This window comes from Plectropomus leopardus, chromosome 8 (assembly GCF_008729295.1).
Source record: "Plectropomus leopardus isolate mb chromosome 8, YSFRI_Pleo_2.0, whole genome shotgun sequence".
In the NCBI taxonomy this organism is placed as follows: domain Eukaryota; kingdom Metazoa; phylum Chordata; class Actinopteri; order Perciformes; family Serranidae; genus Plectropomus; species Plectropomus leopardus.
In genome coordinates, this window is record NC_056470.1 from 9,025,301 (window position 1) to 9,052,705 (window position 27,405).

Consider the following 27,405-nt stretch of genomic DNA (forward strand, 5'->3'; position numbering starts at 1 on the left):
CTAAAGAGTCATTTATTCAACACAACATTGAAACATGGAAGTTTCTGTATTTATTTCAATGGTTAAACATTTACAGTAGTGTGCAGAGATCCAGTGTATTACAGTATTTATATTTATTATGGTATTAGAAATGAATCAGAAAAGTTTATAGTTACGGAATGTAATAATATTTGTCAAATCTTTGTTCATATAAATTACAGTCGTGATAGAAAATGAACCATTTTCTACTCTTTACACATGAAGCCATCTACAATAAAGTACATTTACATCAGAATCTCCTTAGAGAACGACCAGCTAGAGGAGTATAAATACACATGCTGCAAAAGCAACCACATAAATTACAACTAACAATGCATATATAGAAAAAAAGGGGGTTATAAACATTACATGTGCCACTGGAGGAGTTTACATTTGAATGTTGATTATAGTGGTTCATTAATAACAGGTCTCAGCTCAGTTACACTGTGCTTTCGGTCATTTTTACACTTAATAGGGGGCACAATGTAGATGATGTAGGCCTAAATGTAATTCAGTGCTTCCTGTGTGACAATATTTGGAATTATATAATTAGTGTTATATAACTAGCTTATACTTAACTGGGGGTAATGTTTAAAATTCAGTACATGTGAAGCAAAACTTTTAATCGCATTGATGGTCAATGGAATGTAATAGAATGTCAGTGTGTCCTGAGGTGAACTTTGTAGGTGTCCATTTTCTGGTTTCTTAAGGACAATTATTTTATATTTTTCTTACTGTCAACAAATGCCACAAATTGAACAAAACCAACAATGTCCAACATCTGTCTGCAGCACTCGGCTACAAAAGCCTAATTTGTTCCTACTCAAGACAAGGAAAAAGAGGCCTAAATCATTCCAGAAAACAGCTGGTCACTGTAGTTTTTAACAAACACTACTCAAACAGGAGTAAATAGTGTATTTGTTGGGGTCTAGTTTCAGGATGAATACACATTTGGTGCTGTAGTCAGTAGTTACATCAGCCGGATGGTGTATGTGGGATTAACACAAAATCAACTGGAGCGTTTGCGTTCATGGTAGTGAAGGAAAACGTCCCCGCTGGAACAGTCTGGCTCACTGATGTGCTTTTCATTTGAACCTATTATGCCTTTCCTTATTTTTTTGTCATAATGTGTTGATGGATGTTTTAATGTGGTCATCTGCTCGTGGCACACGACATACACGGCGACATGTAGCTATGTGCTAACATCAGGGAAATCTTAATATTTTGATGTTATGTTTTCAAGATAATATTTCTGCCGGAACATGTCCTGTTATGAAATTTTGGTTTAGAAGCTTTTACGGGATATATTTCACTGTACAAAGTGCAGCTATTTTCTGTTACAGTCACCCTCCCAAATGCAATGAAGGTGTAGAGAACTGACATACAGAAGATTATGAAACACTGAGCAAACTGGCCTTTTTCGACAGGTGGTAAAACTGAGTGTTAAACAGGTGTTCCACAACAGACAGTATGAGAAAAACAAAGTGTCTTTTGTTCTAAAAGACACCTAAAACACGAGTCTTAAACTTAAAATGAGTGAAGTAGGTCTCTTTCAGTTTTTTTAAACAATGGAGCTTTATGGGACAAAGGAATAAGATCTATCAGGCTTTTGCAACAAATACAGTAACCTTTGTTAGGATAAAATCATTGTTGGTTTTGGTCTATTCGTCGGAAGTTTTGACAGTAATAAAAATATCAAATACAGTCTAATCCTTTAATCAGATTAGAACTTGAGCAGAAAAGTATTTGTGTCGCCTTGTTAAGAGGGTAGTCTGTCCTTCATTTATGTTACAGTAGAATAGTGAAATTATCTTCAAAAAAGTAAACCATCATTCTGCTGTTGCTTTGTTTGGACAACTTTTGGAGTTCATGTGGTCCAAATTGCTGCAGAGCTTTTACAGTGTGTACAGAGAGGGTGTCATCCTCTTTGATAAAGAGGAAAGGTTGTTTTATCAACTACATCTTTTAACACATGGATGGAAATTATGCACTGTAGTGTCATCAGATACTCGAAGGACATAAGCCGGAAAAAAAACACATCTGGCATTTGCTTCTTTTTCTAACCAGATTGCAATTTTGTCAAATAAATGCACTACATAACAGGGCAAATTTTGATCTGCTTTCTGAATGAAAGCAGCACTCAATGTGAACAAAGATGAAGATTAAAGGCCTTTAAAGAGTCCTAATGCAGCTAAGTAGAAAAATCTGCCTTGAGCAACTTCCTAATGTTGTGACATTACATGAATGAATCTCCTGCACTGCACAGAGCTCAGCTGACTGCCTGAAACAGAAGAAAAATGTAGTGACAGCCTCCTCTAAAATGAGCCAAAAAATGTAAACATTTACTTTTGGATTTGAGTACATTTGCAGCCTGTGCTGATAAATGCCTGTGCCTATGTGTCTCAGACTTTAATGCATTCACTCAAAGCATGCATAAAGTCACTGCTCCTTTTAAAACTTCAGTGTGGCTTAAGTGTTAAAAATGTCAACAGACTCTTATTGCATTGTCTTTACAACTAAAAATGTACAGGAGCAATAAATGTTTTCGCAGCTAGCGTGCTAAAGGAAAATGCTGATACACACTTAAAAACGTTGGCTTGTTTTAGGACCTGCATGCTACAGGTAGGTCCCACATCCATCTAAAATTAAAACAACGATCCACCCGCTCAAAAATGTAATTAGCAACTCAAATGCACCCGACAAGTTGCAGTTAAGGTGGTTAGTCTTCCCCCTCCAGTTTCTGTGTGACACATTTGATGCGGATATTTTCTCTGAGGTTGCGGAGGCGAGCGCTGCGACTTGTGATTTCCTCCACGTAGGTTTTGGGGAACCAGCCCCGTTCCCCGTCAGATAGCCGGATGCCTTCTACCCAGCCTGGTGAAAAACAACATCCCTTAAACATCAATTAAAGTATGTTTGTGTAAATATGTAAGTATGCTTTAATACTTGTCTAATATATATATATCCCCCTCACACATAAAAAATTTAAGAAAAACAAATTATCATGCCACATTAATGCATTATCACCATACCACATCCACCACCGCTTCTTGTGCCAGGTTGATCGGTGAAAGAAAAGTGCGCGTCATGGTGGCTCGTATTAGCATTAAAGGAAATAACAGAGAGATATAGCCATACATTTTTGAGGCTCAGGGGCTGATTACATGGCAACAGTCTTGCATGAAACATTAAACTTTTGTTGTGATTTGGCCTTTCGTTCACATACTTTTGAAAGCGGGTTTCAGAGTGTAATCTTTCAAAAACGCAACCCCTTCTGTCACTGTGTAAACTCTGATGTGTCATTTCAAACTTACACTGCAAAATACATGCCTGGCATGCATACTACAGCATTTTCCACTGGCCCCAAAACACTGACAGATCACTGGCAGTATGAAACTAACATCCAAAACATGTTGTACTCAGTGGTTTCTGTGACATGAAAAAGACTTTCAAAATAAGTAAAGTCACGAGGAGCAGCTGTTCATCACCCCTTAAAACCTGGATTGAAAGCTTTCTTGTGCTGTGTTGAGATGCCTTTCACAAATTATGTAACCCTTGAAACCTATGCAAATTTCTTTGATTTCTTCCGAAAACAGGAAGAAAAAAGCAATGTCCCGCAAATTGTATAGTGACTGGAAAACTAGTTTAAAAAAAGACGAAAAATTGAAAACATGTCCAGAAAACTATATGTATAATTATTTTAAACCATATATCTAAAATTATGTCATAGAAAAACTGAAAACATATATTTTTCTAAACTTTTTTGGGATTTGTTTTTTGTTTGTTTTATTTTTGGGGAGGAGTTGTTGTTTGTTTTTGTGCTTTACTTATTTTGCTTATTTTCAGGTTATTTTCTAATAACTATTAAAAAAAACTAATTTCCTGGTAAATTTTGGGCCATGTCTTGTTAAGTTGCTGATGGCTTTCTTTTTTATGTTTTTGAAAGAAGTCAGACTTATTTACTTAGGTTTTAAAGGGTTAAAGCAGCATTTTTGTTGGGAAATTGCATCTCTGGGACTCATTGATTGTGTGTTTATTGCGTCGTTTCAGATTTTAATGCATCAGGGATGCAGGACATATACTTAGCAACATCAATGAAAGAGTCCCCTCTGTGCGGGAGGTTTTAGGTTTTCTTTGGCAGCAATGTGCCAAAATCTGTTTCCCTGTCAACATGTGTTTACTTTATAAGACAGCAATTGGCTTTCGTGTCCGTGATGTACCTAATCTAACTTGCCCGGTGCATGTTTGAATCTTAGATATTAGTGCAGAGACATCACTCCCTCCTGTAGAGGAATGTGAAAACACCTCTCGAGGAACAAACTTTGTACAAGATATGAATCAGTGCAGTCAAGGTCAGACATTTTTGGAGTTCACTAAAATAGTATGTTTTTCTCAGGTTAATATCCCTTAAATATCGGACAACCAGTGGGACGCACAAACCTTATTTTTTATGGGCACAAGTTACGTTTTAGATGTAAGTGCAGGTTGACATTTGAATGCAGTTTATCTAAAAGAGGACATTGCTTGAGTTCTTACCATCACTTGTTATGGTCTTAGCATGAAGGATGTCGGCCTTCTCCAGAGTTAACTCATCGTGCTCTTGGGCCTGATAGCTTTTGATGCACTGAACCTGGGATATATCTAAGAGGGAAAGACAAGAGAAAGATGAATGAGAGGATTAAAAAGGTTTACACTGATTCGCAGTGCACCTAAAGCTCTTCACTGACCATCATTCTCACTGGCCTGCTCGATGTCTTCCAGCGGATCAGACGGAAACATCGCTGTGATCCATCTCTGCTTCCCACTCCTTGGTAGACAAGCAAAAGAGAGAAGTTACAGCCCGGTCTGCAAACCAAGTTTGGACTGAAGCAGAAGTATTGCTGAAGTGTTGTTACTCACTCAGTGTGTGACTTGAGCAGAATCTGGTGTTTGAGCTGCTGGCCTTCACACAGCTGCAGGTGGAAGATGAAGCCTGAAATACCTTGAAGCTTCTGACTGAGGTCCTTCACTTTAAGCTCTCCGATCTTGGCGTGTACAAACACCATGAATTTCCATGCACTGCAAAGAAGATTGCTTTATTGTTAATATATTTACCAGCTGGGGACTCTTTGAAGCTTCTGTGTGTAGACTTTGATGGTGCTTGTAGCATCTTTCTTTTTGTTTTTTGATGTTTGGAGAAAAGTGAGACAGTCCTGGCATAAAATGCAACAGTCTATGTGTTGTTTTCAGACCATTAATCTTAGATCCATGGAGGTGGTAGTGGTGTACATCATAGTTTTCTACTGATACTGTCAATGTCAACTGTCAATCATTTTTGCTTTAATCAATGAATTCTCTCTTTAAAGAATAACTCAACAGTTTGGAAAAAATATATTCTTGCTGAGAACCAAATGAAAAGTTTAATACCACTCTAATGTCTGTGCTCCAAATATAGAGCTTGAGCAGGTAAGCATTCAGCTTAGCTTAGTTGGAGTTGTTGTGATGACAAGACTCGAAATCAAAATGCGTAACATAGTGAAATATACATAAATATGTAGACCCACTCAAAACCACACCTTTTTTGCTGTTACACTTTGATACATCATGTTACCACTACATCATTTTGGCCTATTAGATATGCATGTGAATTCTTGTCATATTAAGCATTTAAATTCTTGAGTTATGGTCAAAAACATGTTTTCTGAGGCCACAGTGACCTTGACCTTTGACCACCAAATCCAAATCAGTTCAGTCTTGGGTCAAAGTAGATGTTTCTGCTGAATTTGAGTAAATTCCCTCAGGCTCTTCTTGAAATATGGCGATCATGACAATGAGACAGACACAGGGTCACCATAACCTTAACCTTTTACCACTAACATTGAATCAATTCAAGCTGAAATTTGTGTCCAATTTGTAAATATTCCATCACAGGGTTCATGAGATATTGCACTCACAATAATAAGATAGATCAGGCAATGGTGACCTTGACCTTTGCCCTAAAACAACCAAAATCTAATCAGTAAATCATTGAGTCTCAGTCGACATTTGTACCTATTTTGAAGAAATTCCTCAAAAAATTGAGGTGTTTTTGAGGTACTGCGTTCAGGACACTGGCATGTATGTATGATCAGAAACCCGAAAATATAATGCCACCGGCCATGTCTGTCCAAGAAACTAAACAATAAGAGGAGTCCTTTTTTCATGCCCAGTACAAATTGTCTCAGGGTCTTGGGAGTGTGCTGAAGGAGCCCGGTGATTCTAAAATTCTTCTTTAGAATGCATTTTGACACAAAATTAAAACTGTGGATTTCTTTTCCCATTCATAGTGTTGTTGTAATGGGATGGGATTGCTGGAATGATTACAGCGACCATTATTCTTTCAGCTTACATATATGATTGAGCGTTGTGTTCAGAAAGAGTTATCCTTTATCTAACACTCAACACATTTTATACAGTAAATGTCCCTTGTTGCATATCATGAGTCAAGTCCCCTCAGGGATCAGTAAAGCATTCCTGATTCTGATGAGTCAGTGCAATATTTTAGTAAATGATTCCTTTGTGTCGACTGCATATTACTCACTCCTTCCTCCTGGACAGCAGGAGGCAGTCGTTGAACAGGTGGAGGTACACGGGCTTGGTGGGCAACTTGAGCTTTGATCCAGAAATACTCATCATCTGAGTGTCCACCTCCAGGAGTTCACCGTGTTTCACCAGCCAGCGGGACTGAGAGATCAGAGGAAAGATCTACAAACAAAGGACACAAGTTCCTGAATAAGAAAGGACCGCAAAAGTCTACAACAATGCAGATAAAAAAAGACAGACCATTAACAAAGCCTTTACTCACCTTGCCCTCAAAATTGATTTTCTTATTGAGGTGAATAAGTTCCTCCATTCTCTTCATTGACTGCACACTGGAGTTACATTCTTTGATGATCTAAGAAGACAAAACATGGTTATTACTGTTGTGCCTCACCAGTGATAATACTGGTTCTTATCCAACTGGCTATTAGAGATGATAATCACCACCTTTTTTAGCTCATTGAAAGCTTTCGTGGCAGTGTCCTCATCTCGGGAGCCCGGTGTTGTCCTCTTTAAGATGTTCTGAAAAGTAAAGATGTTTTTGAAGACAAGCCAAAAGCGAAACAATACTCTTGTTATGCTCTGTTGGGGGAAAGAACCTGCTGCGGCAAAAGTGCTTAGCCGGTCCAAATATTACCCCATTTAGAATAATTGGGTTTCAAGTGCGAACATGAATTCGGCAGTGAATGTTTAATCGTGTACCTCAACCAGCATTTTAAGCCGCGTGATCCTCTGAAACGGCAGGATTAGAAACGAGGTCAGAGGAAGTCTTTGGCAGATGGGGTCCTCTTCCAAACGTGCCAGGATGCCTGGGAAACGAGGGTTCTCATGCCTGCAAGGACAAGACAGGGGAATTTAGAAAAAACACTTTAATGACTTTTAGGAAAAATGGGTGTGAATACCAGCATGCTTTTTCACCCTGAAAAAAAATGTTCGGTCTCCTCTAGATCTAACCATCTGCAAGTTAAGTCATGCAGGTGTAAAATAACACCTGAACACTCTTAGAGGAAATTATGGACATAACGCATGAAACAATTGGGTTTTATGCACTACAGAGAGAAATCACCTAGATGCATTTACATACATTTTTAGATTTCAAACAGCCGATATGTCTTACACGTGATGATGGCAAGTGCTTACAGTAAACGCTGGTATGTCTGCTCCTGGTATGCCTGGTTGGTTACATAAGGTAAATAAACCCTTCGCAGATCCGGGCAGTGATCCAGCACAATGTCACACACATCAAACCGCAGAATGTCCTCCTCCAGCCTGTGCTCCAAGTCCTCAAGAAACCTACAAGTGAGTAAAAAATAAACGATGCATGAGATGTTAAACTAAGGACCTGAGGGGGCATCACAGGCAATACAGCAGCATGTTACTTCACCTCTCACTGACACCTTTGACTTCAGGCAGCTTGGAGAACAGCCACTGCTTGTCCTGAGCTCCGAGACACTCAGCGAGCTCCTGGGACAGCATGAAGTGGTCCACTGCAATCGTCAAACTACGTATGTACGACGCCTCAGACGTCACCAGCTCAAACTTTGCCTGAGTTGCAGAAGACACAGTATGTTATTTACAGCAGTGATTCTCACAAACCCTTCTCCACCAAATTAGCTCCAAACTGTCTAGGATTCCTTGAACCTCTGTGCTACTGAGCAAACCAGCCAGGATGTGCCATCAATGCAGGGCGTTGCAGAATTCACAACAGAAGTAAACACCCAAAGCAACATTGCGGATCACATTGTGTACCTGTGAACTCTTGTTGTGTTATTACAAATATTTGTCCAACAAGCAAGCATGAACCAACTATTAATGAGACTTCTGCACGCTCTTTTTTTTGTCAGACGACTTCTTACTTGACTGCTGCCATCCACTCTTTCCAATTTGTAGAGTGTGACACAACCACTATAGAGTTTCCCACACATTCATTTATTTGTGGCGCCCATCCCAAATAAGTGACTCAAACTCCATAAACTGCTGCTGAGGAAAAAGAGATCTCATGAGCCGCATTCATGGATCTGCAAAAACTTAAACTATATTTAGAGATGGGAAACAAGATGATTACAAAGGACACAGGCCATGAAACAAAAGAACCATCACCTACCACCACACATAAGATTGTAATTCTGTGGGAAACACGGCACTGATGTCATCACAGTTTGCATTTCAGGTTAAGAAAAACCTGCTTTTTTTTGGTTCCAGCTGAGAAGCAATTTTCCCGGTTCTGAAGCAATTTATTTTTGGTAAATATGTTCTGAATGGTTCATAATGAAACATGTATGAACTGAAACAGAACTCATTCCATGGTGGTGGAAAAAGAGTAAAAGTGGGGTCCTGGATCCCCTGGAGGTCCATGGCACTTTGCGGGGGGGTCCTTGAAAAGTTTTCATATTTATCTAATTATATTGATAGAAAAGCTATTATTTATTTATTTTTATTTATTTTTATAAAAGGCATTGCAAAACAAATATTTGTTTTTAAATGAACTCTTTTTAAAGAATGAAAAGAAGTTCATAGATTACTTTGCAATCTAACAAATCTATCCTCTTGTGTCATTTTGTTCATATATTCAAGACTATAGAAGTGTGAAAAATATGGGTGATGTCAAATTACTACAAAGGATGTACATCCCCAGGATGTTCTCTGTCTTTTAAGATAGATAGGTCCTTGGCTGAAAAAAGATTAAGTGCCTCTCTTCTACAGAACATGAACCAGCAGACAGCTGTTGCGGTCCAAAAGAGAAATAAAAATCTGCAATGTTTCATTCACCTCCTGTAATTTCCGTTCCTCATTGCTAAAGTTGTCGAGCTGGCCACTGGTTCGAACATCTGGGATGTCCTGCCACAGTGCAAAAGCAGAGCCTCGTGATGAGCGGAAGGAGCTGGATGGAGACAGATTAGAAGGAGATGGGGTCCCGTCTGACCCCCCGTCCCTGAGCCCCTCCTCCTCTGTGCCCGGCTCCTTCCCTTGCTGCCTCTGGATCTCTCTGTTGATGGCCACGTCACTGTATTCCTGGTACAGAATCGCTGCAGGGAAGTGACAAAAATGATGTTACAGGAAATTCTCAATTTAACAGGTGCAATAGTTAAATGGTTTTGAAAAGGGGAAACTTACAGCTGGGCAAAAACCGTGATAAGCGGTTGGAACTGGCGACAGTTGGGAGTGTGCAGACGTCCTCCTCTATGGATTTCTTACGCATTCTGTCAAAAAAAACAAACATGAACTGAATCAATACATCTCCTTTCGTCTTTGCAGTTCATGTGTGGAAATATTCTGTATTTACCCAAGTTTTGAGCTCCACCGATGCAAAGGCATGCCATTGTCAGTGTTTGGCAGAGTGGGTGCAGGTCCAACAGGACTGTGAGGTGCACTATCACTAGAGCCTCCTGAGCTGCGCTGCTTGGAGCTGGACTTACCTAAAGAGAATAAAAAGCAGACAGCGCAGATGTGAGGTACAAGGAATAAGTAATTAACCTTTATAAAGACCGTTCATTGATATATTCAGCATATTAAACCCAAAATAATTATTTTTATTTACGATAAATCTGTTTAGAATTGTTTCAGTTATTAAAATAAATGAATTAGTTCCACACAGTTACACCTCGAAAGACAAATTTCAGTGTTTTTCAATCTGAAAGCTATTTCCCCATTATTTTAAGTCTAAATGACTAATGGAGATAACAGTTTATGAAGTTGATTTAAGATTGAGAGAGACTGCTACAGCTGCCGACAGTGAAACAGGCTGTAGTGTATCAAATCAAATTCACACTGTCATGTGAAAAAGCTACAGCTTCTCTGTAGGATTCTTTGCCCATAGGAATTACATTGCAGCCTGTTTTGTGGCTGCAGCAGTCTGTCTCAATACTGAACCGATTTCAAAACTTGTTGTTTCCATCAGTCATTTAGACAGAAAAAAAAACTCAGGAGACCAGACTGAGCACAACAAGTTAATGGCTAGTTTTAGTTCATACAACAGCACAAATGGTTGAGGTTGAGTGATGCGTGCGCACACTGAAGACACATTAAGGTAGTTTTTCCTTCAACATGTCACTAATCTTTTTCAATCACTGTTTGTAGTATGTGGTATTTATCTGTGTTTTTATACTGCTCTTGGCTGTTTATAGTGATACACTATTTTGACCACCTTTAACCTGTGACCCTGTTTTTTGTCTCTACTCACAGTCAGAGTTGAGGCTAATGCTGTTGGAGCTCTGTCGGTCCCTGGAAGCGACCCGTGCAGACAGCGACTTCCCCAGCTTCAAGGTGAAGGAGTTCTTCCTCTGAGACAGCTGCAGTCTGGATATCAGTTCTGAAGCTGAGAAGCGCCGCCGCTCATGATCGCCCTGACGGCCACGCGGCAAAAAGCTCCCCCCTGTGGCACTTGATGTCTCTACACTTGTGCTGTCCTCCCCCAGGCCCGGCAATGAGTCCTCTATTATGTGCAGTGGCTCTGCAGGCAAATTAAAAATGTCATCCTGACTGAGGTTTGGGAGATCTGAAACACCGTCTGTGGATGAAGGGCTTGAAATGGCCTCTAGAGAAGATAATCCACTGAGGTCTTCCTCCAGGAAAGATGCAAAAGGTCCTGGGAAGATATAGTCTGCGTCCAGGATGGGGCTGCTGAGAGATTCCTCGCTCTGGCTGTCTGGTGAATAAACCTGCATCTTTCGCCCTGGAAACAAAAAATAATTGTATTACATTGGAGAGAAGCATGTAAAGAGCTCTTAATTTATGTCAACTTTGTCCATGTTGAAAAATGCTGCACACTCACGGATAGACTTCTCTTTCAGTGAACCCTGTGACGTCCTCCTCTGCGGCTGATAGGAGTCAGGACTCTGAAACCCAGGACCTTCAGGTGAGGATGGAGAGCAAGGTAACTGAGACTCCCAAGAGTCTCTGTTTGTGTATAGAGAGGACAGAGGGAAAGGCAGAGGGAGACTAAGAGCTGCGTGGAGAGGACGACACACTGTTGTGACAGAACGAGGTTTTTCTGTCTGCTCCTGTAAAGAAGTCCTGATGCCATTATGGCATTCAAGCTCATTTGAAGGTGTGTGAGAGTTCAAATTCACTGTTGTTTCATGCTCATTGTCTGTCCTGTGGCAGCTGCTCTGCATGTCATTCAGTTCATTAAGTGTGTGTTTGAAACCGTTTAGGGGCAGGGAGTGTGTCGTGCATTGTGCCTCTGGAATAGCAGTTGGCCTTGGAGAGCCAAGACCGTTTAGTTTAGGAGTCACTGGTGGTTGCAGCTCAATAAAAGCCAATGTCTCCTGCTGGCACACGGCGACATGCTTGTGGTGGCACGGGTGGAGGAGAGGCCTGTCCTCCTGGGCCTCGCTCAGAGCCGGGGACTCCCCTGAGCCAGGGATCCACATGCTGGGACTCTCTCTGCAGCGAAAAGCGTGAAGGTGGGGTTGGAAATCAGGAAAAGGTGAGAATCCATACCCAGGAAGCATGGCTGAACAGGAGCATGGAAGCTGCAAAAGAAGAGAAAGAGAAGAATTATTTAATATAGTTAACCAAGAACACTTTTTTTTCTCAGGGCACTATTCCAAGATAATTTTATCATTTTGATTGCCTTTATTAATTCTTCATTTAAATGCACATTTAGGAAATCAAATAATTCTTTTAAACGTATCAGTATATTACTTGACAATACCTTCATATAGGGAACTGAATAAAAGTACGAATGTAGTAAGTGGGGTTGACCCTCCTCACAATTTTTTTTGGACCCTCGCTTGACTTAGAAAAAAACGGTAATACCCTCAAACTAATATCTCAAAATACTGCTAATAACAGTATTGGTACAACTCAATTATGGCCTGATATCACCAGGCCAGATCAAAAGTAAGAATTAGTCAGAAACCTCTCCGTTTTTACCAATTTCTATCAACAGCCATAGATCAAAATCCCTCATGACGCATTTGGATAGACCTACAATCAATCAGAGCAACAAAACATGTGATATAGCGCTGAGAGATGGACAAATGTAAACAGATTGCAGCATGCAGAGAAGAGCTGTGATGGTGTGGCATCAATATATCAGTGAATGAGTGTTGCATTTCTGCTATCAGAATTTGCTGCAGCCATCTTGGTTGTTTTCAAAAATACCTCAATGGCGCACCTCTTTGCTAAGCTAAGTCAAAGCTTGCCAGTGTCCTCGAGCCAGAAATGACGTGATCGTATTTTGCATTGAGTGCAAAGGCTCCAAAAGCAGTCAATCATCACCTGTAACCTGCCCTGTATCAAACGAACGGTTGGGACTGGCCTGACCAGGGCTAAGTCGGTTGAAGAAACATGAGCTTACAGATTCATCTGAAACAGGCTAATGTAATTCATCAGTAAAACTAAAACAGGCAAGGCATAAATACTTTAAGATGATGCACCCTTACCTCAATTTTTTATCTTAATACTGTTTGTTAATGGAATTATAATTTCAGGATTTTCATCTTTTTACAAAAAAAAATATTAAATTCATACAGTCTCTAATGAAACACTGTAAAGAATTATAATTATTCTTGTGGTGCTCTTCAGGCTTCATAGTTAAGCGATTATAAGTAGTTGAAGCAAGAATTTATGAGATCCAGGGGAATAAATCTGCTCACTTAACATATCTGTGTAGGTGTGACTAATGGACACAAATTACCAAAGCAGCATGTATTTTATACACTTTCCCGACCCAAACAAAAAATCCATTAAAAAGACATTAGTCAAAATAGACTGACATTATGCAGGCAGGTGGTGGAGGACATGTTTTTAATGTTTTTAAAGTTTACTTTATGACGTGTGGACTCTCATCTGTGAATACCAATATGGGTGCAGTACAATTTCTGGTCTGTAAGATATAAATAAAGAAATTAGGAGTACTTCTAAGGAGTACCACATAAATATTATAAAAGATTAAAAAATTGCTTTTCTTGTTATCTATAAAGAATTTTTAAGCTTTTCATGTGGAAAATGTGTTAATTGAACAATTTAATTATATAAAGCAAACAGTAGAGCAAAGGGGAGAAAGAACTGGAAAGTTTCTTTAAATAAAATAAACTGGCCTGTTTGTCTAAACAAGTAAATCAATACACCACTTATCCAGCGACCAAGCGTGGGTGACTGGACACATTTCAGCGTTAGCAACTCGGCTCAGTGTCGCCAGAGGATTCCACTGACTCCACTGAGTGTTATGCAGTAAATTCACTTATAATGAACAGTAGGTTCCGTCAGCTATTCGGTCTGTGGATGTTTAATTTATGGAGTTGGTGGAGAATAACTTTTTAAAAACCACGTGTACATTTTTGGGGATTCACGCAACCTTATTTAGGATGTTTTAATACACAGACGCATGTATGCACATGTGCGCAGAATAAGCAAGATGGACCCTGAAACTATTGACGTGCGCAGGATGTCCCAGATGCACGCACACACACACACACACACACACACACACACACACACACTTAAGTCTAGTGTAGTGTGTCTCCTGAGCCGTGTCTTCCTGCTCTAATTAAAGACCTCTCTCCACACACCACTCAGCCCCTGTACTTAACATCTAGACACACACACATACACGCACACGCACACGCACACGCGCGCACACACACACACACACACACACACACACACACACACGAGCTCCAGACAGAATAACCAACCACAACAGACAGCAGACAAGACAGAGGGAGGAAGAGGGCACATCTTCAGCACTCTCACCTTTCACCTGAGATCTATACTCATCCGTCACTCTGGTTGTTGTCGTCCCACATTAGCTGGCAGGCACCTTTTCTGATTGAATATTCACAGTGAGCGTCTGGTTTAAACCCAGCAGCGGGTCATAAAGTTTGCTCTGCTGACAGGTTGTTAAAACACACACTTGTGAGGCTCTGTCGTTTCTTCCCCTCCTGCTTCCTGAGCAGGTAATCCTCAACGTCTGACTTAAACACCAGGTAAAAGGGACTGATGCTCACATACAACACATACAGCCATGTATGAACTGTATGTACAGACAGATGCAGAGGTGCACTGATTTTACTCGGTCACTTGTCTCGATAGTCACAGGCCAACAGTGTTTTGTTCCTTTGATTTCAAATAACAATAAAAAAGTGGCACTGTATAACCAAAGGAAGTTACAGTAGGCTATTTGTAAGTGATAATATTGTAAATTATTATGTCAGGCCAAGCAGCTATAACATGTCTGCTCCCAGTTAATTTGAGTTTATATGAAAAGGGAATCTGCAAGCCAAGAGGCTATTTTTCATCTGTAGTCTCCTGGCTAAGATGTTATAAAAGGGTTCCTAAAATACAACAAAGCATAAAAACAAAGACACAGGGCATAAAAAGACATTAAAGACTTTGGAAAACACATGAAAGAAAGAAACAAACAAAAAACAAGAACAGGGCATGCAGGTCAAAGACAGGCAAGAAACCTACAAATTTTACAAGTACTAGAAGCAGAGGGGACATATAGAACAGCATTGCTATTTATAGGTCATATAAATAGCAACAGAGTTTAAGGTTATGTGTCTTAAACATTTGTGTTTTCCTGAAGCAGTATTTACTGTAGCATTTAGCCTATCAATTAGCCTTGCAAGCAAAGCCACAATAACTACTCTCAGAGCTGATTTCCTGTCTGAATGCCAGTTGTGAACTGTGTATCTCTTTTTTTCTATTTGTTCAAAGGAAACACAGCCAGCACACTCAAACACACAAAGGCGTGCAACTGTCTCACATCTAGCCATCACTCCACGGCACATTCGCTTAGCCACATTAGCTTAGAAAAGTGTCTACTGTGTCTCAATGCATACAGCGCAGCAGAGATTGAGACCGAGTTTGATATGCAAATCTCACCACAAGTTCGTCAGCAGCTGTTCTGATACTTTTTGTACATTACAAGTTATTCAGGTGTCATGGAATTGTTTACATTCCCATTTCTTTCTTAGCATGTTAACTTCTTGTCCATGTTGGCCTAAGAAAAAAAATGATTTTAACATTTTGTTCTAAAATCCATATTGTAATAGAACAATGACTGACTTAATGCTGGTTTCAAACTTAAAAAACAACTTTATGCATGTCTTTATTTCAATTTATTTTATTGTCGGGCCTTTTTAAGAACACCTCAGCCAGCCGTTTTTGATCATAATATAATCTTGAAACCCGAAATGAGTATCCTTTAAAGCAGGGACACTCAACTTGCTTTGCCTGCTGGACACTTTTGAAAACTGACAGGTGGCCAGAGGCTGGTTAATAAACAAACAGTAATAATGTTTTTCCCTTTCAACATTTGCTGTCCTCACTCTGGTCTGCAGGAGTTAAATCCATTCACAGCAACCCCATACATATGAGATGTACGCAGTGGTGTTTCTAGGATTTGAGCATTCAGGGCTTAGCTGGGTCTGGCGTTACGCCCCCCTCTTTGTTTTTTTTAAACAAACAAGGTCAATTTTGATTTTTTTTTTCTCTCCAAAATTCACTCTGGCATCTATTTACATTTAAATGACAAAAAAAGTAATTATAATCAAACATTTTCCTTTTGTTTGTTTGTAAGATAAATGATACCCTCCAGTAACAGATATATATTTGTAATTTTGAGTTTAATTATCACACTGGCACACACAGTAAATCTTTATGAAATATTTACATTGTAGCAAGTATAACATTAAACTGTACACCTGTAATTTACAAGAATATAGGAGAGGCATAAATGAATGCTTTTCCCAAAAGTATAACTTTGTTTATAATAGTGTTTGTTTGCCTGCAAAGTCACAGAGTGGAAATAATAGTTTACCTTCCTTTTTATACAGTGCACATGTACTGTGAATATGAGGCTGCTGAAAAGCCACACCTGCTCTTGTGGCAACGGCAGGCAGCCCGGGTCAATGCTATCTCTCTCTGATTCTCTCCTCACACACACATACGCTTGCATGCACGCACACAAACAGGAGTGCACACACACACATACACGCACACAAAGTAGTGCAGGCACAAATGGTTACCTGTTCCCTGCTGCAGACAAAGGCAGCCTTTGTCTGTGTGCCTGGGCCAGGCTGCCCTGAGCACAGGACACCTGAGAGGGTGTGGGAACTGCTTATACTGATCCACTCATATAGTGCAGCCACTGAGCCATATAAACATATCCAGAGCACTGCTGCATAATGACACAAGCTCATTGGTGTCTGCATGCGATTACTGGCTGGTTATACTGTAATCCTGCTGTAGATGTTGAGTATTAACCAAACTTAAGTCACCTCTATCTGCAGTCTGTCACATCAGATTAAGTATTATTCATTATCTAGCCTACAGTATATTGTTAAGAACACCTATGTCTCAATGTCATGATCATCTTATCTGTCGATACTATCCTAATGGATGAATGTTCATGATCCTCCACCAACAGCCGAGTCAACATAAATCATCACACTCTCTGTAGAAAATTAGCTATCTGCACATTTGATCACGAAACCTCAAAGATCCCATAAACTGACAATAAGCTTCACCGCCACATTTATCAAAACATGAAAGCATCCGATTACAAGGGCTGCACATTCCTCACACTGATACAATTATATCTCGCTATTAAAATTTCAATTCCAAAGACGTGTAATTTCCCTTGTCACAGCAGGGTGTTATTTGTGACTGTTATGGACTTTGCTGCCAGTGTCTCCCCCTGTAATTTCACTAGGCTTCCCTAAGACGCCATGTCTGCATGTAGCAGTTAATGAATGGCACTCTGGCATGCTTTTAATGCCAGCAGCCATACAAGGAGCATTTTTGATTGTGATTTTTTTTCATCTTTTAGGCCTCAGAATAATCCTTTAATGGCGTGTATCGCATGAATATGAATATAAATCCATTGCTGATTCAGCTTCACGACGAAGCCAAATGTTGTGTAATCACATAATTAAAGTTTGTTTGACGTTAGCCAAGGGGGAGATGAGAGTGTTAAAACAAATGGATTCACTGCTGAAGTTGTTGGTGGTTCATCGAGATGAAGAAATTCACTTCTGCACTGTTTACTTTTCTAATGTTAGGGAGTATGATGGTAACACTTCTTTAAAGCTGAACTGTGGAGGAGGCTTCAGAGAGGAAAATGATCATAATATATCTGCACCTGGTGTTTAAGAGTTTAAGAGTGTTTAAGTGTGTGTGGAATTTGGGTTTCACGGTCGATAAATGACTCATCACGTTTTCATCTATCTGATGACATATTGCAGTCTGAAAACAGCAATCTACTTTGTTTGGCTCAGTGCAGGCCATTCTCATTCACTGTATGCACTTTTACCTATGAAAAGTTCTGCACTGTAATTTGTATGTAACCCATGTTATCAAGGCTGTGATCTATGCACTACAGGCTGTCATCCCTCATGTGATGGGAGTGGAGAAAGTTGGGTGACTTAGTATAAACAACAACAAAGTCTGCGTAGTGAGGAAGGCCTGCATGCTGGATGGGTCAAACAAACACAGGACTTTGACCCAGGAGTCCGCTGTTCATACCCCATGAAAAAACAAAGGTCAGTATAGAATCACTTTAAGTTATGTATGTACGTCAAATCACATCCCATCATCAGGTCACATTATTTCTTTTTCTTAACACAATCTAAATTTGTGAGACATCATACAAACTCCTGTATGAGAATACATTGGTCAGTGTGGTCCTGCAAAGTTGGTTACACTGTACAGAAAAACATTTTAACTTTTAACTAAAAAGTTGGTGCCCTGGCTGCCTTAAAATTTTAAGTTGACTGAATTCGAGAAGACTTGTTGAGGTAATTTTGTAGTGATTCGAAATGAGTCAAATTAAAATTGAGGCAGCCCAGACAATAACTTTTTTAAGATAAAACAAATTTTTTTTACAGTAAGCATTTGCATCAGTCTGACATCACTTCAAGTTGGTCACATCAACATATCATTCAAACATCAGAATAAACCTTCCCTGTATGACACCACAATTTCAGACTGTGACTTGCACACTTTTCACATCATCAGGTTGTGTTTTTTCCACAAGTAGGTACAGCATGATTTAAACAAAAATTGCTGACCCAACTATAAACATGCTGTAGTTTAATTTAGTTTATACATTAAATGTCACCCTGTAATAAAGACTCAAATACACCAGCAAATGTGTATAAATCTGCAGCTGAAAGTAGTCCCTCAGAAAATGCAATATTTACCTACCTACCTAAATATACCTAAAAATGGAACTATACATTTGTGACCAAATTCAAAAGATCTTATCTTCAGCAGGAACCAGACACTCTTGGGCTCAGTGCCACAGTCAGAATAGTGAGGTCACATGTATCATGTGTATGGAACACGTGTGTATACATGTGAGACTGCAGTCTCAAAAGAAAAAAAATAACAAACACAAAAGTTTGTTTGGTAGCAAATTGGATGTAACCACAAACCTGTGATGTCTCTTCCCTCATCACAGGTTGTTACTTGAGTTTTTTTCTGGAACAAACTTCCTAAAGTTTGCTGATCTGAATACACAGATTCTCTGTGGATGTTTATCCAGCTGAAACTTAGCTTATGCGATTACTGTAAGTCAGGGTTTGCCAGGACAGAGACTCTCCCTACTCATATTTTGTGTGATATGGCACAAGAATTCTGAAACTGTTGAAGTTTTGAGACATTTCCAACGTCCCTTTTTTCAGCTGCTCAAACATGGAAGTTGCTTTGACCAGGGACCCTGGATGTAACCCATATAAGTTTAAAGTTTATATTCATATTTATTTTTCCAGTAGTTTACACGGTGATAAACAAAAACCAGGTTTCAAACTGACTGAACTTTGCATGCAGGATTGAGGTTACAGTTGGTAACTCTTGTGAAAAATTGTCACTATTTTCTGAAAGAAGTACCTGAGACAGATTATTTGTTAAAAAACACAATAAAAACATGTCCCTCCTCCTATTTCTGCTGCTGCCTGGTATTCGCTTGAGTCTACCACAGGGCACCAAAAAGAACCAATCAGAGCCTAGGAGTCTCAAAAGCAGCTGCCAATATTGTCGATCGATGCTCTTGAACTGCTGTCAAACTGTCAAACTAGGCAAGACTGATCACTTGTGAATCATTATACATAATATTATTGTACTATTTTACTGTACTGTTTAGCTGTAAAATGAGAAAGTTTGTGACCTGGCCACCATGTTGGAAATAGTTGACTAAAGTACAAAGCAGAACCCAGTGGCCAAACCAACTTTCTCATTTTACAGCCAAACACTTAAGTAAAAAAAGTTTGTGAAAACATGTGAGGTGATAAATAGGCAACACAATAACAGAAACTACATTAACATTTGATCAGCCCTGCGTAGTTTAACTGAAGCTGATCAGTGATCCACAAGAATGACAGCTGTGTCAGAGATCGGACCTGATTGGTTGTTTGCATGGATATGCAATAAGACTATTGGGACACAGAGGCAATAGAGTTGACAGGGGGATATGATGTTTTTCACAATTTGTCTGTCCAATTTAATTCCGTGCCAATGTAGTGTAAGTTTCAGCACACGTGAGCAAAGTTTTTCTTTTTAATAGAAGTTACCAACTACAGGTTTGGAGGGTGGGGGGGCATCTTCTTTTTGTGCCAGAGTCAAAAAAAAAGCTCCATTGCCTTGTTGTAAGTCAAGTTAAACAAAAAAAACTTGCTATTAATTAGTTAGAGTGATACCAAATTAAATTAACCCCCTGCTGGAAATGGCTAGCAAGAATGTGATGTCAGGCTAAATGTACCATAGCTTTGCTATGTTGATGTAAAAGTAGTACTATCTACTGGTCACAGATGGAGGTCACTAAACAACATACTGGAGGGTCATTTTAAGTTGTTGCAGTGTTAATCTGGACATCAATCCAACTTATATTTTATTTAACCCTGATCAGACTGTGGAAACTTCACAGCGTCTGTCCCTTCCCCCAGCACACAGCTTCGCTCCATGAGTGTAAGTCCAGTGTGTTTGGTCAGACAGACTGGAGTGTCCTGACAGTGTGGTGTGACCAGCTCATGTGTGTGTGTGAGATCGCAGTTTAACTCGGTCACATCAGACCACTAATTGCAAGGCAGTAGACTAAAGAGCTCTGCATTGTCTGCCGGGACAAGACGTGACATCATTTAGCGTCACTTCTGGAAAAACCACCCTCATGGTCTCTTGAGAGTTTTTGTTCCATTTTCTATCAACACTGGCAAAGATGCGACTCTGTTAACATGGCAATAGGAAGAACTTTTTTTTTAACCTAAAAGTGGTGTGCAGTGTCAAGTTATTAGTGTTCATGCTACATTTTAGCACAGAATATGTTGATATTTGCTTGTGCTAGGCTGGTGTGGATCTAAAAAAGCTTTTCAAAATAAAAACCTCAAATCATCACTACACCTTTTTGCAGTCTTGTGTGCCAGTTTTACATCCAATTATCTGCATGCAAATGATGCTGTGTTGACGTAAAAACAATTAAAGGCAACTGGGAACTTGTTGATAAAATTCAGACATTATGCAATAAGTTTTTATGCTCGTTTGAGGTAGGCAGGGTTTTGTCAATAAACAATGTGGCTTTCCATTTTCTGAAATGGTAAAATTTTATCTCCAATGTGTCTCGCCTTGTGGTGAGATGATTGTGAGTTGCCAAGTTATTTGCTCAACCCAGCTGATGGGAGCAGCATTCCAAATGTACGTCTAAAACACCTGGATGGGAAATCAGGCCATGTCTTCTTGGTATTTTAATTGGTTTCATTTAAATCTCAATCAAAACAAACTCCTCAGCGAGACTTGAATTCCAATCAGAGGACGCGCAGCAGATGTCAAGGTGACGCACTAAGCTGCATGTTTTTAGGAAGATCAGACGCCCAAATGGTGTGAGAATGGCTGAGTGAATTCAGGTCACGGAGTTTCTTGGTATTTGTTCCTCTTCTCCTCCACCCACTGAGACAGGTGAGCACCCCAGAGGCTATGGAGGAGGCGGGCGGTTGCAGGGGGGGGTGCCCAAATGTTTACACATGGTGTGGGACCTCCTAATCTGCCTCTGCAGCCTCAGGCAACTTTACTCACAACCTTCTGAGACACTATGAAGATGCACACTGGCTCGCACTCACACACAGCTACAACACACACCTGAATGTGAGTGTGTGCTTGAGATGCAATTTGTCTTTGATTGAAAGCGACAAGACGTAGAGAGGCCTTTTCTGACCTTGTCTCACCCGACAGGATTCCCGCTGACTGAGACGGACAAACAGCAATCTCTCATTTAAAAGGCTGAAAAAAATGGCGACCATCTCACATGTAAACGGCAAGACTTTTGGACCTTTAACCTCCCCTTCCCCGCCAGTTTCCTCTGCCACCATAACAACTGCAGTCACAGATGAGCTGACACGCAGGAGACACGCAGCCAGGATACTAAAGACACAAAGGAGCTATTGACAAACTTATGGAAATAACCTGCTCTAATTATGGTGCTTTGTCATAAGTCGCAAAAGCTACCAAGTCGATGGAGGGCCAAGCATCCAACGCGCAGTAAATCCAGAAAAGCTCATAATCAGTACCTTCTGACAAAGATGGTTATCTGTATGAGTTGGGATTCTAAGAAAAAGAGTGCTGATTTAGGATGTTTTGTCAGGTTACACGGACATATGAAAAATGAAATACAACACATTTGGGGAAAAAAACATAGTAGTGTACTCTCTGTTCAAAACACCACCTGACTGGTAGTGTTTTGAAAGTGGTTTAACAAATAGCTCAAAAACTATTTTATGTTTGACAGCTATTAAAAATGTTTTTTTCAATAACAGATATTGTGCTGCGTGCAAAAGTTATAAGTTATGCAATGACGTGACCCATCTTAACGGTTTAAATTCTGCAACTAATGGTAATACTCATTATCCAATAACCTGTGGATTAAAAAAAATGTGTTTTTGATTAACTGTTTAGTCTTGTGAATGAAATGTGAAATGTCAGAAAATAAACAGAAGTCCAAAACCAAAATACATGTACTTCCAATTACACAAAACAAATATATGTATAAAAAAATCCTGAGTAACAAACAATATTTTAGGTTGATAAACAATTGGAAATAGAAAAGTGTTTTCACTTTAACTTATTGTGAAGTAACTGTTGATTGCATATTCAATAAAGCACCAAATGTGGATTAATCCACCACTGAAAATAGTTCTTCAGCAGTAAGGCTTGCTAAGAACTGCAATTTTTTGGCAGTTCAAGGAAACTATTTAACCAGAAAATTTGTTTGTGACACACTTTTTAAAGATTTATGTCTTCAGTAGTAAACAATGAGAAATGGGGCTAAGAGTCAAAGACGGGGCAGGGAGGGAGGACAGTACTGATGGACAGTCTAATGCATTGTTGGTTTTGGTCTTTTTATGGGACTTGCTGCCAGTAAGAAAATATGAAATATCACCAGCATTATCCTTAACAGTCTTAGACAAGCCTTATCCTTTAATCCATCCCCAAACTAACTGGTAATTCATTTTCTGGTCCATTTATCAGCACTAGAAGCTTTGCAGTACCCGAGTAACATCAAAAGAAGGAGTGCCATTCATGTGTCTGCTGCAGTTTTAATTTGTGTTTTTATTATTCTAGTGTGAATTTCACTGAAAGGATGCGTCTTGGTTTGCTGTACTCAAACTGTCAATCAGAGCACACTTTGATTCCAATCTGATCCTTTGCCACTGAGCTCTCAAGAGGCTGACCTACTTTACAGCAAATTGCTGATGCATCTCCCGCATTCATCTGCTCCTGTGTTTACTTGCGCTCTCTTCCTTTCGGTTTTCTAGCTCTCTGCTCCACTTCCGCCCCCCCTACCAGCTGAGCACTAGCAGTTTGTTCACCCACCCCCTCCTTCGCCCAACTTCTTGCTTTTATTATGTGGACAGGTATGGACAAGCCATCCACTAGGCCGCCTGTTGTTTTGAAATGTGATCAGGTAAAAGTGGAACACACATAACGAGCTGACCATCCAGAAACGATTCCACTTCAGCCCAGAGCTACAGCAATAAACTATTCAGAGCCAAACTCTGAATACCAGCAGTGTCATCAGGATTAAAGGGATGAACTGAAAAGAGAGTGAAACGCCCTTGAAGAAAAAGAAGAGTTGCTGCTGTCAAACACCTGGTCTGGGTTTTTTTTTTTTTTTTTTTTTTCCCAGGAGAGCAACGAGGCACAAAAAAACAAAACATTTCAGCAAACTCCTCCAGAGCCGGAAAAGCATTATCTTGCACGAGTACAAATGTAAAACACACACAGTGACTTACTGGGTCACAATGTGAAATAACTCAAGGGCTACAGTGCAAGACAGGTGTGCAGCCGGGGTTGTGCTCTGCACACATTGCCTCTGGGCTCGAGTTTCTGTCTGTCATAACCTTCGTGCATGGGCCAAATATTCTCTGACACAGAGATTAACTAATAAATGACAGAGTCTGTGCACTGAGCAAGGAGTCACAGCTCTTTGTTTGCTTTAGAAAACTCAACTTTTCTTCTAATTAATCAAACTCATCACATCACTGAATTATGATTAAGTGAATGCACAGAGTTTGACGCAGTAGGTGGTCTCTTTTTAAAGTCCAGGTTTGCAGACAAGTTCAAGTCCATCTTTGTAGGCGCTCAACCCCCAGATGAGACCCTCTGACACACAGAGACACTTTTCCACATTCCCAATTCCCTGGATGACTCGGCAGGCTCATTCCTCTGAAATTGACCACTAAACCGAGGCGGGAGACAAACAAAGCAGCTCAGCTGTACACGTGCAGGAGCAAGAGCTGCTATTATGGGCTATTAAGGCCACTGCTATTTAGGCCACAAGCCAAAAAAGCTGAAAAAGTTGACAGGACCTGGTAAAAAATATTGGTGTCACTGAAGGGCAGGTTGCTTTCAGTCAATAATGATTTTAGCCTAGTTTTTAAAGAAAAACATGTCAGTGCAAAACAGAGCAGAGTCACGTTTGGGTTAGCAGCCAAGTGTGTGCACGTGAATTTAAACGAGGAGCACAGGTAGCATTTGCATGTGAGGCTAGCTTGGGGGAGGTACGGGGGAGACGGAGGGTGAGGTGTGGCATCCTGGAACGCTTCCCCACGCTCAGACAGCCACTGTCTGAGTGGCAGGTGATGGGGCAGGTGCTCTCCAGACATAGAGTTGTGGAGGGGGGAAAGGAAGTGGGTAGAGGGAGGGGCCCTGTGGTGATTTATAAATTTGCGTGTGATATGAGCAGGCATGCAGAGGGAACTCGTGTGTGAAATGTACGGTAGCGTGCTCATAGGCTAGAAATCCAATAGCAAGGAAATCACTCATCCAAAATGTTTTTTTTCTCCCTATGTGATGACTATTCAAGAAAACTGTTATCAGACATCTGCCATCACACGGGATCTCCAGCCTGTAATAAAGTAGCAGTAAAATGGTTCAAGGTCCTGATTTATGCTTTGTGGTGGTACACGTCTGCCCAATGTGCAGGTGCTGTGTTCCAGTCCAGACATACCGTAGTTAATCAGATAATCTAAAAAAACACCCATAGCTATCTATTTGCACTCAAGCCAAAATATGTACCTCTAGACTATCCGTACACTCAGACGCACAGCAGCAGCAGCAGCAGCAGCCAACTAACATGACAATACACTTAGTCATCAGGACGGCAGACAGAAGAGACAGCCATCACCACAGCACGCCCTCTCACTGATTGGAAAAAGTCTTAAAGGTGTTTGACATGTAGGTCACAACTGATTCACTGAGAAGATGCTTCCTGAGAACATAAAATGTCATAAATGTGTTAAATGCTCCTGAAGCTGTGTAAACAATCAGTCAGAGGCTCCACATTAGTAAACAAAAACACAGCGAGAAAGGGCAAAAAGAAAACCTTTAACCATTGTGCTCTGCCTTTGGGAAACATATATGTACATTAACCCTTTGAGACCTGGATCAACATAAGTTTTCTTATGCTGCGTTCAGACACCTTTCACAAGCATTTAAACCGTTGAAACTTGAGAAAATTGATTTGACATGGGGAAAAAGGCAGTAAGAAACGTAAGAAACTAAAAGATGACAAGAAAATGACCTGAAATTAGCTTATAATTAAATAAATAAATGATTGGAAAATTAGGGAAAATATCAGGAAAACCATATTTATTAATTAATTATTAAAATATTATAATAATATTTTTCAAATTGCTATTATTATTATTATTATTATTATTATTATTATTATTATTATTATTATTATTGGTATTAGTTGTAGTAGTAGTAGCAGCAGCAGTAGTAGTAGTATAAATTAATCTATTTTGGCCCTTCCCTAAGGTCAACTCTTTTTTTTTTTTTTTTTTTTTGTTTGTTTGTTTTAAATCAGCTAATTTTCAGGTTATTTTCTTGTAACTTATTTTGCCAATTTTGGGGTAATTTTTTTATCAGTTGCCTTCTTTCAGTGTTTTTGAAAGAAATCAATCCTCAGGTTTCAAAGGCTCAAAGCGTTCACACGTTTACGAGCACACACAGATGTATGTACTCAGTTAACTTCCAGTGCACGGATGTGTCTTCACCTGAAGCGACAGGCAGAGAAGGTGTGTGAGTATTATGCTAAAATGTCCCACAAAGGAGAACAGAGAAGTCTTAGCCGCATACAGTTTTTAACAACCCCTCATCCGACATACTCCAGACATGCACTTACCTGCCCCGCTCTGCAACAGCTCACTGCTGCACTGTTACCATCACATTCACCTCACTCTGCACTGCCTTGGGAGCTGCTGGAAACATTATCAATGCAAGCGGCAACTTCTTCCAAGAGAATAAATGAATAGTGAAGTTAACGATCCCACTGGCAGGATTTATGCATCTGCTTGTGCTAGATATTTGGCAGATCTGCAACTATTGTGTCAGAGAAGAGTGAAAACAAGGGTGAAACTGTCAGATTTCAGTCTGTATTCCACTGCAATGCATGTGCATATGTTGGGATAGTTTATTTAAACAGCTGGTTTTGTTAGTTGAGGCAAAATTTCCTGGCTAACAGGAGTCCTGATAATTCGTCTCATGCCCGTGTTGTTTCCTGTACCCGCATAGAAACAGTATCTAGCTTTGTTTTCAGAACATATATGCTGTCAGATAAATGCACCTGACAAGCTGCACAGCAGTGACACACAAAGCGGATAACACAGCTCAACTCACTCAGCAGCAAAAATCTCCCACTTAGAGCAAAATGGAATGTGAGTGCTTTGTTAAATTAAAAGTTTTTCAGTACTGTACCTCATTGGTGTTAGCTGCCTAGTGTGTGTGCTGGACGGCAGCCAGCAGCTGTGTGTGAATCCATGCCATCCCAGGGTCAGGCTGAGCCACTCTGCTATCCATTGCTGCCTTGTGTTCCTCCCGGCTTCTCTCTCCCCCCTTTCCTCTTTCAGTTTCTTTCTCCTTTTAGCAGCTCAGACTTTTTAAATCTGCGCTCCTCTGCCTGGTTCTTCTCCTTCTCCTTGTTCGCCGCCTCCTCGGGAAAACAAAAACAGGTTGAAAAACAGCCACCACTTGCTGCTCTCAGAGCTACTTACAATGCAGATCCCCTCTCTAAGCTCCTCTGCTCTCCCTTCCCTCTCGCTCCTTTTCCCTCCCTCCCTCTCCCTCTCTCTGTGCTACTGTTGGGGAAGTGCTCTCTCATTTTCTCTCATTCTCCTCCCCTCTCTCGCCCTTCCTCTAACTCTAATAGTTATTTAGTGTCTCATTTCAGCACCTGCTTTGAGACAGAAAGAGACACAGTGAGGAGGAAGCACACAGACTTGGGGAGAAAAATGTTCCTTGGTGGAAGCGTGTACAGTGTGCATGTTATCGGCTGAAGCGTGTGCATTGTGTGTGTTCAACCACTGTGTTATATGAATGTGATGTGTGCGT

The 27,405-nt window shown here is 40.2% G+C and overlaps 1 protein-coding gene across 1 annotated transcript; it reads right to left on the reverse strand.

Annotated features, from left to right (window-relative positions):
• Positions 1 to 42: 42 nt before the first annotated feature.
• arhgef19 (Rho guanine nucleotide exchange factor (GEF) 19) lies at positions 43 to 26,890 on the reverse strand. The gene is made up of 16 exons (XM_042492001.1): positions 26,773 to 26,890; positions 11,348 to 12,050; positions 10,757 to 11,248; positions 9,860 to 9,992; positions 9,691 to 9,776; positions 9,346 to 9,602; positions 7,961 to 8,121; positions 7,717 to 7,869; positions 7,279 to 7,408; positions 7,024 to 7,098; positions 6,842 to 6,931; positions 6,578 to 6,741; positions 4,918 to 5,076; positions 4,746 to 4,825; positions 4,555 to 4,659; positions 43 to 2,892 (listed from the first exon to the last, which is right to left on the reverse strand). Exons 2-16 carry the CDS (start codon positions 12,027 to 12,029, stop codon positions 2,738 to 2,740), a joined length of 2,922 nt encoding a protein of 973 aa, XP_042347935.1. The 5' UTR covers positions 12,030 to 12,050; positions 26,773 to 26,890; the 3' UTR covers positions 43 to 2,737.
• Positions 26,891 to 27,405: the final 515 nt, after the last annotated feature.

Excerpts from the sequence above, each read along its gene's own strand:
- arhgef19 (XM_042492001.1), bottom strand. The coding sequence starts at position 12,029 with ATGCTTCCTGGGTATGGATTCTCACCTTTTCCTGATTTCCAACCCCAC. Across the intron at positions 9,993-10,756 it reads CATTAGCCTCAACTCTGACT|GTAAGTCCAGCTCCAAGCAG; the intron begins GTGAGTAGAGAC and ends TATTCTCTTTAG. Across the intron at positions 8,122-9,345 it reads AGGAACGGAAATTACAGGAG|GCAAAGTTTGAGCTGGTGAC; the intron begins GTGAATGAAACA and ends TCTGCAACTCAG.